We start from the raw sequence: 12,442 nt of genomic DNA on the forward strand, positions 1-12,442 counted from the left end.
AGAAAACAATCAATATGTATCACAGTTGACAGCTGCAGACTTAGTTGGTCAAATAGCAATTAATTTATGCAGCTGTCAGTTCAGGATATTTTGGATATATTCCAAACACAGAGGTTGCTGTCAGGTTTAACCTGATGCAGCAGAACGTGGGATGGAGTACAAATATTTCCCCATTTTATTATGGTCAGAACCAGCCCCCTTCTACCAAACTCTGGTTTAAGACACCTAGAATTGTTACCTTAATGAGACACAAAATTTAATCGTGATTCATCTTCTATAAATGAAAACAGGAGGTGTAAGTTGCCAATGGAGTTGTTTTAAATTCACACTGGAGTCTCAGAAAAACCTGCCCACTGATAACATTACCGTTTAATTTCATATAATGAAGGCCAAAAATACAGCAGCTTGTGTTTACAAAGCATTTTAACATGCAACTGAGAGCAAAAAACTGCTTCGGACAAGGAGTACTCATGAAAGCTGTAATTTCTGATAAGATTTCTGTTTCTACCTTCTTGAACTGACACTTTTTGAATACTTGTTTATCCTCCCTGTACATTCTGATCCACTTAGAAATGCGTATTTGATGATTTCCACAGCAAATGAGATTTGAGCTCAGATGCAGCTGTGTACCTTGAGGATGCTTCCAGCTGGCCAGATGATTCTTACCTTGCATTTACTTGTTCTCTTTATGCAGTGCTTCACAAATCATAACTCTACTTCACCACTCCAATAGTCCAGTGTTTTATGAGTTACTGATGCGGATTTTAACAGCATAAATGTAAGATAAAGGATTATTCATTGAGTTACTTGGACTATGCATCTAAAAACTTACCCACCATCAAAATATGGGTACCCTGAGGTTAGAAACTAACTGGTTCCCAACAGCACATCACAACAGTTTATTACAAAATACTGAATTCTTCCAGTTCATGTTTTAAGACAAAAGTAGAGAATAAAGGCAAAATGCAATAGGTTGATAATAACAAGGATATCTTCACTTCCCTAATGTCATGAGACATTTAAACAGCTTCTGTACTTCTTCCAAATGAAGAAATTACTTTCATGGAAAAAACCCACCCTTATTTTCAGACAAAACATTCCAGATTACCTATGAAGAATCTTGGGAGAAAAAACAGAAGAGGAAGTATTTTGCCTAATGAAGCCACCCAGGAGTATATTGAGTACATCCTCAGCTGCTTTTAGGCACCAAGACATCCTTGAAGTTGTGAACTGCAAGCACTGGAGAAAATGCTGTCCCTACTACCAAAGGCATGTGCTTGCAAATTAGCTAACTCTTTGGTTTAAACCTGTGGGTGTAACAAAGATAGACCTTATGAATCTAGATTTAAAATTGAGTAATTTATCAAACTTTTAGATCTTATTTAAAAGGCTTTATCCATCTTAACAATTCTTTTCTTTTAGGTAACAGACAATGGCAATATAATCAGATACCTGTACCACTGAACACAATCATAATCATCTTCCTGAGTATTACTGGAAAATAGGGCATATATTCTCATTCTTCAGCTAGGAGCTCTGAAAGGACCCTGGCTTTGTTATTCCACCTCTGCACAAAACAGGCTCCCCAGGGAAGCGGTCACAGCACCAAGCTTGCCAGAGTTCACGATGCATTTAGACAATGCTCTCAAGCACATGGTGTGAGTCTTGGGGTGTCCTGTACAGAGCCTGGAGTTGGACTCGGTGATCCTTGTGGGTGCCTTCTGAGTCAGGATATTCTGTGATTCTGTGTGGCACAGAAATAGACACCACCTAAGGCTGACAATTCTGCTAATTTGGACCCTTCTTAGAACTCTTTCAGAAATCAGCTGTTACTTCCTTGAATTATTTTAAAAGTTGGAGCACTGAATGACAATGTGCTTCCATGTCCTCCTTCTAACATGGATGTGCCATTTTTTGAGATGAGTCAGGATATGGGGTCACCTTGGAGGACAATAGTTACTCCAGGGAGATCTGGTAAACCACCACCACCACTCAGGAGAGAGGACAGCTGCGTCACCACTCAGCAATTACAGTGAAATGACTTATCACACTATAATCTCCTTGAAGGGACACAGCTGTCTGGGTGGGCAGGGTGTGAAGTCAGGCTGAGACACAGAAATGCCACGCACCATCTCTGCAGCCTGACCCAGCACACTGCACGTGAATGAAACTGTGCAAGACCAGAGAAGATAGAAAGGATTCTGGGATTACTGCTTCAGAGGGGATTTTTCTCTCCCACTTGATGTATTTTAAGGATTTTTTAAGATGCCTTGATCTGCCTACATCTGCTTACATCTAATCTAGCATGAAATGCAATCCAGGCAGTCCTGGCTGCAAGTCTTGCCCTGCAAAGTTTCCAGCATCTTAGTGATGAAGAATGGTGTCAGCTTTGTTTCAGGTTTCACATTTTTTTCACTCGGATGAGTTCTTTGTAGCAAAACTATTTGCTTAACGCCGAGCCAACTGCGAGTGCCAAGGCAGAGCTGCCCTGTGCCATATCCACATATACAGGGTCAGATTCCCTTTTGCCTGAAACCCGAGAAGGGCAATTCATCCAGTTTGCATCTCCTTGATCCAGGAGATGATCTCATGGTTTAGGCTGATGTCAGCCTCCAGGCATGCCCAACTGTCCCCCTACCCTGAGTTTTGTAGATCCTGGCTCCTTTCCACGCCTGCCTGCCTCCCTAGCAGGGATTTCTGCAGAAGTGCACAGCTGTAAGGGAGGCTCCACGGGCAGACACTGAGGTCCCTCCAGGGATCCAGATCAGCCCAAAAGATGTACGGGGACAATGATGAAGCAAATCCACGCACGGTGCCAACAAATATATTGGAAGGGCCCTACCCCAACACCACTGACATCAACGTCATTAATGGTACCACTGGGTATCACCCCTGAACTGGTGGCTGCATGTCTGAGCACCCTGAGCCATCCTTGGGGATGCAGGGCCTCACTTGGGAGCTGGTTTTTGGGAGGCCCTGGATTTGCAGTTGGCAGGGTTTGGAGCATAGATGCACAGGGAGAGCAGAGTCAGCCTTCTGTCACCCCAGCACAACTGCAGTGGCATGAGCAAGCCAGGTTTTTACAAGTAAATCTACATAAAAGCTTTCTCTGAGAGTGAGTACTTAATACAACAACCAGCTGTCTCTTCAATTCTTGCTGAGGCAGCCGATCTTCTTACCATTATTCACAGAGGAGGAAAAAGAGGGGAAAAAAATAAAAAAGCAGCAAGCCTGTTTGCTGGAGTAAGCAAAGCACCAGAGAAATTATGATACCTGACAGACAGAGATGTCAAGTGCTTTTTTTTGTTTTTTTCATTTCCTAACCATCCATCCATTTCTTGACAGAAAAAAAGAGCTCTTACTGCTGGGGTGCAAAGAGGTAATTAACCCCTTAAAGGTCAATCCCACAGCTTTCTGTACTTGCGCTACACATCTAATTACCATCAGTTTTATATTAGCACTTACCAACACAGGATCTGAATGTCTCCTCTTTAGTTCAGCTGGCCCTGTACTCTGCTGTGTAACCTCCGACAGAAAAACAATTACCATAGGAGAATAGCAGTGGGCACCAGCAGAGCCTCCAGACTGGGAAACTGGCGTACGGGACCACCCAGGCCTGCAAGGGCTGTATTTTTTGACCCAAAGACAACTGTGGCTTGAATAGATGGGTCTGTCCCACAGAGTCATTCAGGAATGTTCATCTGAATTAATTAAATGCCAGAATTTATGTTAGGGCATATTACACTTCTGCATGGCCAGTTTTATTCAGAATTAATTTAGCCTTTGATTCCGAGTTAAATTGCACAGAAGAGTTTAATAAGAGGTAACTAATGGGTTTCAAAACTAAATTTGGATTTGTCTTCCTGGAGGCTATGGGGTCAGCTCTGGAGGGATGGGGCATAACAGAGATAAGAATCTGGGACAGAGAGGTTTTTCAGGGAGCTTGTCAATGGGCCGCTGAAAAGGAGCAAAGAGGTACAATTTTTTAATTACCCCTGCAACCTTCATGTAAATCTTGAGAAGGGGTGATTCTTCCACACTTGTTCTCTTTAACATGAGGAACAGCACTGCCTCCTAGCATGGAGCAAGGGGCCCCTTTGACCATCATCTGATTTATGGGAGAGCAGGCGCCCTCACACTTCCACCCACATTAGGAAAATCTTTCATTGCTGTTTTTTGTTTAGTTTCACGTTGGGTATAGCCCTGACCTCCCAGGATTTGCAGGAGGACACCTCCCCTCCTCACTCCCTGTTCTTTATCCCAGCAGCAGCTCCTGGCTGTAGGTGCAGGCATGTAAGGAGTGAGGCAGTGACTGTGCATGAATCACTGCCTGAACATCCTGTCTCCTGAGGAAATGGGGATGGAAAGCACCGGCAGAAGTTTAGCTGACCTGCTAGGAACAGTTCACTCTGTTTAACAGGAAAAATAGCCCCAGACCTCAGTAAGGCAAGGATGTGATTTGTAATAAGGAATTAAACGGTGCCTCTTCCAAAGGATCTAGGATAGCAAAGATGAGGGGAAGAAGGGAAGAGACACCTAAATATTTAGAAATTATTTTTAAAATCCCTGTTCAGCAGAAACTAGCTAAAGCAGAGTATGATTTGCTAGCTAGACAGTATTGCTTAACAAGACACGTGCACATTACTGCCATTAAGCAATCAATAAACCTGGGTGCAGTGCTACACACAGTTTATTGTTCTTCCCCTTGCTTTGCTCTGACTCAGCACTGAGTCTGTACGATTACACAGGTATTACCCAGGCAGCAGAGAGTTTCTTGTGATAAATTGTGGTGTAGCCAAGGGGAAAAAAAAAAACCAAAACCAACCCCACAAGCAAATCAAGCATGTTTTTCTCCGTCTGACTTACAAGCTTTTTTTTTCTCTTTAACTAGAACCTCAGACTGCTGCTTCTCAGCAGTCCAACTCTTCAAACCATGCACTGCCTTCACAAACCTGTCTAGCAGACGATTCCTCTTTCAGCGTGTTCACACCTGCACAATTACCATAAGTGGAAGAAATTTCCTCTATTCTACAGCAAACAATGGATAGGATTGCATTTCTCTTACTGCTCAAAACCAGAACACAGTTGCTTTCAGAGCAGATTATGAAACTCCCCACACGTCAGGTCAGAAAAAGTCTGTGTCACATAAAGGTGACTATGTGCTGTTGTTCCCCACAGCCAGCTAATGGAGCTGTGACAGTCCAGTTCTAGAGATCCTATTTGCCTCCTCAAACAGATTCTAAGCCATTCTAAGCATGTTTTCCACGTCTTAATGTCTCAATTGAATACATTAAGAAAACTCCCCTCTTGATGTAGTACCAAACACAGGTGCCCAGTGGGACCCTCACCCTGCTCTGAAGCCTCCGAGCAAGGGGAGCCTCCTCACGAATTTCACTGTAACTAATTACTGTCTGAAATTAGGCACATGCTTAAATGCTTTGTCAGGCCCAGGCTCCTGGATTAACTGCAGACTCAGCCTCTCCCAGTACATCACTCCACAGTGAGCTCCTTCCCACTCCATCCCCACCCATCCCAGTCTTCAGGGAATGTTGCCATGGATTTCCACGGGACACAAGAGAGTCCATATTGGAAGAACCCTGTTAAGGTTGCTAGGCATAAATATTGACTTAACGGCTCTTCCGCCTTTTTTCTTTTTTAAGAACAGATTTGTTGGCCATGGCTGGAAAAATAGAATTATGGAGTATGCATGATTCACTCTGGCACTCACACAAACATGCAGATCAGTTGGCTGGCAGCTCGGCTCCTCTGTTCGCAGAACATCGCTCCTAAAATGTGTCATTTTGTTTTGGCAGCAAGAGCGTCCAAGCCCACAGACAGAGAGATAAAATCTCCCACCTTCCATGTTCTTCACATGGGGGTCACTGACCTCACCCTGCACAGAATATTGGATTAATACTCCCAACAGCTTTTCAGTTCAGACACACAGAAGGACTGACAGAAGTTTTGGTTTCACACTAAGAGCCTGGCCCAGAAACCTCCCCTCTCGCACCCACTCTCCTGGGTCTGCTGACAGAAGAGAGGGCAGGAAAGCAACTGCAGGTAAAATTGTTTACTTGAAAGTCTTTCCAATAAAGGCTGTTTCACAGCCAATAAAAATATTGAGACAGAAAATAACCCTTGTGACAGAAAAGAAAGCAGCAGTGGTGAGAGGGGACCCAACGCTTCTGCTCACTGGATTCATGTTTTCATCACCAGGCTCTACTGCCTATAGTACTCCATGCTCAGACTTTTAATCCTGAATGCAAAAAAATGTTCCTTGAAATATTACTTCAATACACAGAATCATTCAAATTCTCTCCCATATTGACTCTGCCAGATCTGAACGATTTGGCAGGACTGGCAGGGAGATGAATCTTCACCAGAAATTCCTGAGGGTACAAAGTATATGGGACACTGTGGGTATTGATCCTGGATATGCCAGCACAATCTCTGAATGTTTCTAAAAACCTGCTCACCCTACACAGGGGCATGAGCAGCTCACCTGAGAGCTGGCAGAGACTGTAGGGAGTATATTCAGGATTTCCTACCAGACCCCAATCTGATATACAACTGGGGAACTCAAGAAGAGTTGCTGCATTTCACAACGCTTAGCGGAGGTCTCCCAGAAAGCACAGAGCTTGTAAGGAAGAAAACAAAATTCTAATGATTGAAGATAGGAGGAGAAAGTCCAGTGTAAGACAAAAGATCCTTCTCTGAAGGATAATTAAGGAGTTTGCCTGCATTTTAGTTAGGCAGGGTGTCTTTGGGACTTTCATCCCATCAGAGTTGAAGCACCCTCAAAAGACACAATGAAAAACCAGACAGGGAGATTAGGATCAACCCATGTTCATATTTATATTTGCTTTGCATCCATCCTCTGTGTCTCTACACCTTCCCCTCAGGGAACAGGGACCAACTGCTCTTGCCAGGCATCCTCTGCATATCCTCCAGATGAGTTGGTTCAGGGCATGGTACATTAACGCTGTGGCACCTCACAGCTCTGCAGGGAAGCCCAGGGCTCTGGAGTCCCACCCACTCATTAGACAACACAAGAACTAGCCATCCCCACTCGGTGTTAAGCTACAAGAAACAAAAGAAGGGCACTTAGATGGAGCTTAGCAGCAGCTGCTCAGGATCCATTCAACTGCTCTCAAATCTATTTTTACTGACAGCTTTTGAAGCAGTGAATTCATTGAACAGAGAAACAGGTTGATATCCCTTCTCCTCAACTGTAGGCAGACTCTAGATTGTTATTTGCTAAACGTTTCCTTGGTGGCACATACAAATTCAAAACTGCATCTGTAGGCAAGGATGTCTATTTTCAGAATAAAGACAATGACAGGCAAAGTTTGTATTAGCAACAGCTAAGTAGAAGACAGCACGAGATAAAAAAGGGACATTCTCTTTTAAGGCCTTAACGTGCACAGGACAAGAGATTGAATAGATCTAATTGCATGAAATTAAGGAATTTTCCGCCCACTCACTCTCCTGCCCTTGCAGCTGGAATAGCACAGGGTGCTGCCTCCTGGTTTTTCAGGAAATTGTTTGCAGGGAACAGAAACGTTTCACCATGCAGAAGCAAGAAATAACCTAAATGATTTCTCTGCTCTACCAGCTCAGGGTCAAGGCTGATGCAAGGCAATTCTTCCTGCACGTGGATATTGCTGCTCTTACACCACACACAAGTACCAGGGGACAAACCCATCAACATAAACACTCTCAAGCTGTGGTTATGGGCCACTACTGCCTGGTTACAGAGATGGCAATGGTTGAGTTTTATGATAGGTTCTCAATAACACTACACAGCAAGACAACATGCTGCATTCATCACTGGGTTTACATTGTACTGACCCGAGGCGGGCCCAGCAATAGGAAGGCACTGCTACAAATAGTTGTAGCTATTTGGAGTCCCCATTTATGTCTCTCCGCTGAAAAGGATCCCCTCTGCCTACTGAGATGACTGAATTTGCCCTTGAACCAGCTCCTTTGACTTGGGCTGTCTGAGCTTTTAGTTCATCCAGTAAGTTTTTAGGATCCGTTTTGTCACGCGGTGCCCAGATGATCAGCCATCAGCTCTGACACGACCAAGCACTGGGGCAAGAAGTCCCACTTGGGACAGAAGTACAGCACGAATCAGTGCTCCAGTCCAATGTGGAGTTAGTTCTATGTAATTGCACTACCTTCAACTCAGTGAGAAGAAAAGACACTTTTAGAAGTTTAAAACCAACTACATGAACCAATCCTAAAGTAACCAATCTCTTTTCATTTCCTAGAATGAAAGTCAAGGGTGTTGAGTTCAGATCCAAATGTCTCAAGTTAGGTGAGATGAATCCCACCTTCAGGGCATAAGATGAGGAAGAGGTAAGGATCAAGCCTCTAATAACTACAATGAATTCACAGCAATTGAGAAATGCTTTTTCGTATCTATGTATTCCAGCCAAAGTAAGGAGAAAACACATCCCCCTTCCAGAAGTACAGAGGTACCACTCGTCTGCATGGCACAGGTTAACACCATCTCTTATGACAATTCATAACATGTCATAATTTTAGAGCAACTAGGAAACAAACTGTTTTAAGCATTTAAAAATTATAACCCTGCTCCTGCTCTCCTCAAAGCCTGTGACACAACTGCTGACATTCTTAGTGGATAAGGTCTTTTTATGGCATTATAGACTTACTCCAGCCTAACTTCTCTTCTTTCCCACTTTGCAGTTATCTGGCTGCATTCATAAAAAAAGAAAAGGAGCATTTCTCAAAACAGTTTCAGCACCATTTAAATTTGCGTGATCTTGTCTGCCTGTGATGGACTGAACAACTCGTCAGTCACATCTGTCAATCACTGTTCCTTAAATGCAAGAGTCTAACTGAAGCAAAGAGGCAGAAATGAAGGTCGGGTACTCACTTTCTCAGCACTGCAATTTCATTCTCTATGCTGCTTTCCTTTCCCTTCAGTGCCTTCTTGGGAATGCATTTGACTGCAAAGAGTTTCCCACTTGCTCTCTCTTCAGCCAAAACAACTTCGGAGAACGCACCCCTGAAAGAAGAGAAGAAAAGCCCTGGTTTAAAGTGGTGCTTTTCCTTTGAAAGCTGTTAAGTGAAACACAACCATCGAATATAGTTCTTCTGGTGTCCTTTGGAAGCTGCTCTTGTTAAACACAGAAATGACATTACAAACATCTTTCTTTGCCTTTACAAACATATGGAGACATTCACACTCATGCAAAACATTAAAGGCTTACCAAACACAACAATTTTAATAAAAAAATCACAGTCCAGCAGAGATATGAGCAGAGCTTGAAAATGAGAAAGTACCATTTCTGTACACAGGGGCATGGGCCATAGTCTGGCTGCTGACTTGGCCAATGATGTACTTCTCCCCTTTCTGAGACTTTTGGAGGTTTAATTCACAAAGCAACACAAAGTCCCCAGGACTAAGTGACACACCAGTGCCAGGAATGCTCCTGGTTCCTCAGTCACCACAAGAGGTCAGGGCCCCCACTCTGGTCCTCCCTGGCTGCCCAGAGCTTCTCCTCACCGTTGGATCAACCCTGACTCAGACTGCATCAGAATTTCTCTATGTATACAGAGTTATTCCACAACACAAACTGATGTGTGTAACCACTAAAGCCGAAGAACTAGATTAAATCACAAGTCTAAACGTTGGCCTTAGTAGCAGCCTCCCTATGGTTACCCCAGAGAGGGTTACACAAATAAAGAAACATCATCACAGCAGCCAGTCACTAATTGCCAAGAGTGGGCAGTGCCTCTCCTTCATTAAGTAATTTCATAACAGAGTACTATTTTTTGCACTGTCAGTGCTTCCTCCCAAGCCTCTGGACCTGACTGAGAAGAGGCCAAGAAAATGTTACAGTCAGTGCTATACACACATTTTTTCTGTTCCCAGAGTTTTTTGAGCATTTGAGCATCATTCAGACACTGCTACTCTGGCCAGACTTTGCTGTGTTACATTAGGACCATCCTTATGTTCTAGAACTTGTTACTGGTTTAGCAGCAAGAAACTGGGCAAGAGAGAGCATTGACCTGATGAGGAACAGCAAATCATTGTTCCTATTCAAGAAAACCTCCTCCTGAAGCACCCACTTTGTCCAAGAGAGATCAGATCCAAGGACTTGTCTAACCCAATGACAACTGAAGGATCAGGTAGAGCAAGCTGGTCTAGTGGGAGGTGTCCCCTGCCATGCCCCTTCCCATGGCAGGGGGTTGGAACAATATGATCTTTAAAGTTCCTGCCAACCCAAACCTTTCTTTGATTCTGTGATCCACCAGCTGAAGGTTTGTGTTTTATTTATAAGAAATAAAAATAGTATTTCCTTTATTATTTCCCCTCATCAGCAGATTATTCTGCTCTCCTACGTAGCTCACTCCGATAAATGCTCAGGAGGGTGCTGAGCAAACCCAACTACGCTCCAGCTGGCTCTCAAAAGGCTAATGTTTGGTCACAGCATCATATGGCTACCACCAACTTTCTCTGGCTTTCATTCCCTACAACTGCTGCTTATCTAGATGTTTGTGGATAAACAAAAGAACTTCCTTTCCTGGGCAGGCTCGTCCTTTTTAAATCATGCACTTGGATGACACAACCAGGCAGCTGTGACCTCACCAACAGCTCCCAAGTTGCAAAACAGCCACATGAACCAGTAAGTGGATAAGCAAAAGGAAGAGGCTGCTGCTCTGGAAACAAAGTACCTGTTTACCCAGAAATGTTTTTGGAGCCAGCAGATAGGGAAATAGTGATAGGAAGTTTAGGAACGGATGAAAAAAGACTTTTGCATGCTGTTATACACCAGATGTTTGACAGCTTGTCTTAATGGGGCAGTGATCCTATGAACCAAGAATGTTTTACCTCATTTTTACTAAAAAGGACAGAATATGGCTATATTTATGCCACTTGGAGTAGCAGAATGATCCACTGTTTTCTGCTTTGTATATAATCCACCACAGCATGTCACAGCGTCACGGGCTCCAATTTAGGGTCCACACAACTGATCCAAATGGCTTGCACAAATAAGCCACCCAGAGAGTTTTTAATTGTGTTTTTTGCTTTCCTGTTATCGACAGCCCTAGCCATTCAATTTACCAAATAAGGTTTTCATCCTAACCCTCATGCTTGGGACAGCCAGACCAGAACTTCAATAAAACCCTTTTGCTGGAAAGCCCTAAGACCTCTCGGTGCTTACCAGCTTTGGTTGCAGACCAGAGCACCCAGAAAGTCACAGAGCTGCTCCCAGCTATATTTCATGAACCCCTTAAGTCGTGTCTACTTAAGCTTTCAACACTGCACTTCACTCCAGCTGTGTCTTGAACAAGCTCCTTGCCTTCAGTTAAATGCTGTGAGAAGCTGCAATATTCACACCAGTCGTTTACTGATCACACAGCTCTCCAGTGTTTATGACATTATAAAAACACAGGGAGCTCCCATCCCAATCTAGGTTTCACTGCTGATCTCAGATAACAAAATAATGGAAATCCCTTTATTTCCCCTCTACACAATAAAGCACTTCTATTTCAGCTGGCTCCATCATTTCACTGGATTTTTTCCTCCACTTACCAGGACAGATATGGTTTCACTGGTTGGAAAGAGCCTCTGTGAATTTAAATGAAAATTTTTTGGGGAGCTCCGAGATACTCATGCAACCCTATTCCCTATCTCCTTAACAACCTTTCTCATTAAAGCATGAAATAACCTGAAGCTCAGCTGAAGTGTTTGGTCACATGTCAGCCCTGGGCACCGACAGGGTGCTTTTTCACATTGATTTTTGTATGAGGCCATGGCATGAAATTGCTAATGCTGGGAAGAGTTCCTGGGCAATGGGAGGGGGAGAGCTGGGGTGGATCTGCTGGGAAGGCAGGAGGGAGATGCGAGGAGGCAGAAGTGAGGCAGTCTGCTCTATCCTGTGCATTAGACACACTCCAGTGCTCGCAGAGCAAGGGAGGGGGGCAAAGCAACAAGTCAATGCACAGAAGAAAGTAAAGGGAAGTGCTGGAAGGAAAGAGAAGGAAGGGATCAGATGAAGACAGGGATGAGAGTGCTAAACAGGGACTCAGCAACATCGGGCAAGAAGAAAGAAATGGTGGGAGGGAGCACCAGCAAGGGAGAGGCAGCAGAGATTCTCCTGGAGTCTGCTGGAGTCAGGGAAGAGTCAAAACCAGTACTGAATAGATGGGAAAGCAATTATCGTAATTTCAAACATACAGCTGAATTCATGCACCCTTAGTGACACAGTCCAGCCTCCACTAAACCTCTCTTGACTCAGGCATGAATAGGTAAATACTAGACAGCAAGTCATTTTCTTGCTAACAGCAATATATCCTACAGCAAATCCCCACCTCCTCAAAAAAGTTCCCCAGAACTACCAGCGTAGCAGGCTTGCTAAAGACTTTTTTTTCCCAAAAAGGAATTAACATTGCCTTTAAAATAATG

At 43.8% G+C, this 12,442-nt stretch overlaps 1 protein-coding gene across 1 annotated transcript in view; it reads right to left on the reverse strand.

The window, feature by feature from the left end:
• Positions 1-10,869, reverse strand: part of CAMK1D (calcium/calmodulin dependent protein kinase ID) — a 123,434-nt gene extending 112,565 nt beyond the window's left edge. The window contains exons 1-3 of the mRNA XM_017740351.1: positions 10,865-10,869; positions 10,042-10,134; positions 8,903-9,034 (exon numbers count right to left, since the gene is read on the reverse strand). Of these exons, the coding sequence (XP_017595840.1) occupies positions 8,903-9,034; positions 10,042-10,134; positions 10,865-10,869 (230 nt within the window). The remainder of the gene's footprint in view (positions 1-8,902; positions 9,035-10,041; positions 10,135-10,864) is intronic.
• Positions 10,870-12,442: the final 1,573 nt, after the last annotated feature.

This window comes from Corvus brachyrhynchos, unplaced genomic scaffold (assembly GCF_000691975.1).
Source record: "Corvus brachyrhynchos isolate BGI_N302 unplaced genomic scaffold, ASM69197v1 scaffold307, whole genome shotgun sequence".
Classification (NCBI taxonomy): domain Eukaryota; kingdom Metazoa; phylum Chordata; class Aves; order Passeriformes; family Corvidae; genus Corvus; species Corvus brachyrhynchos.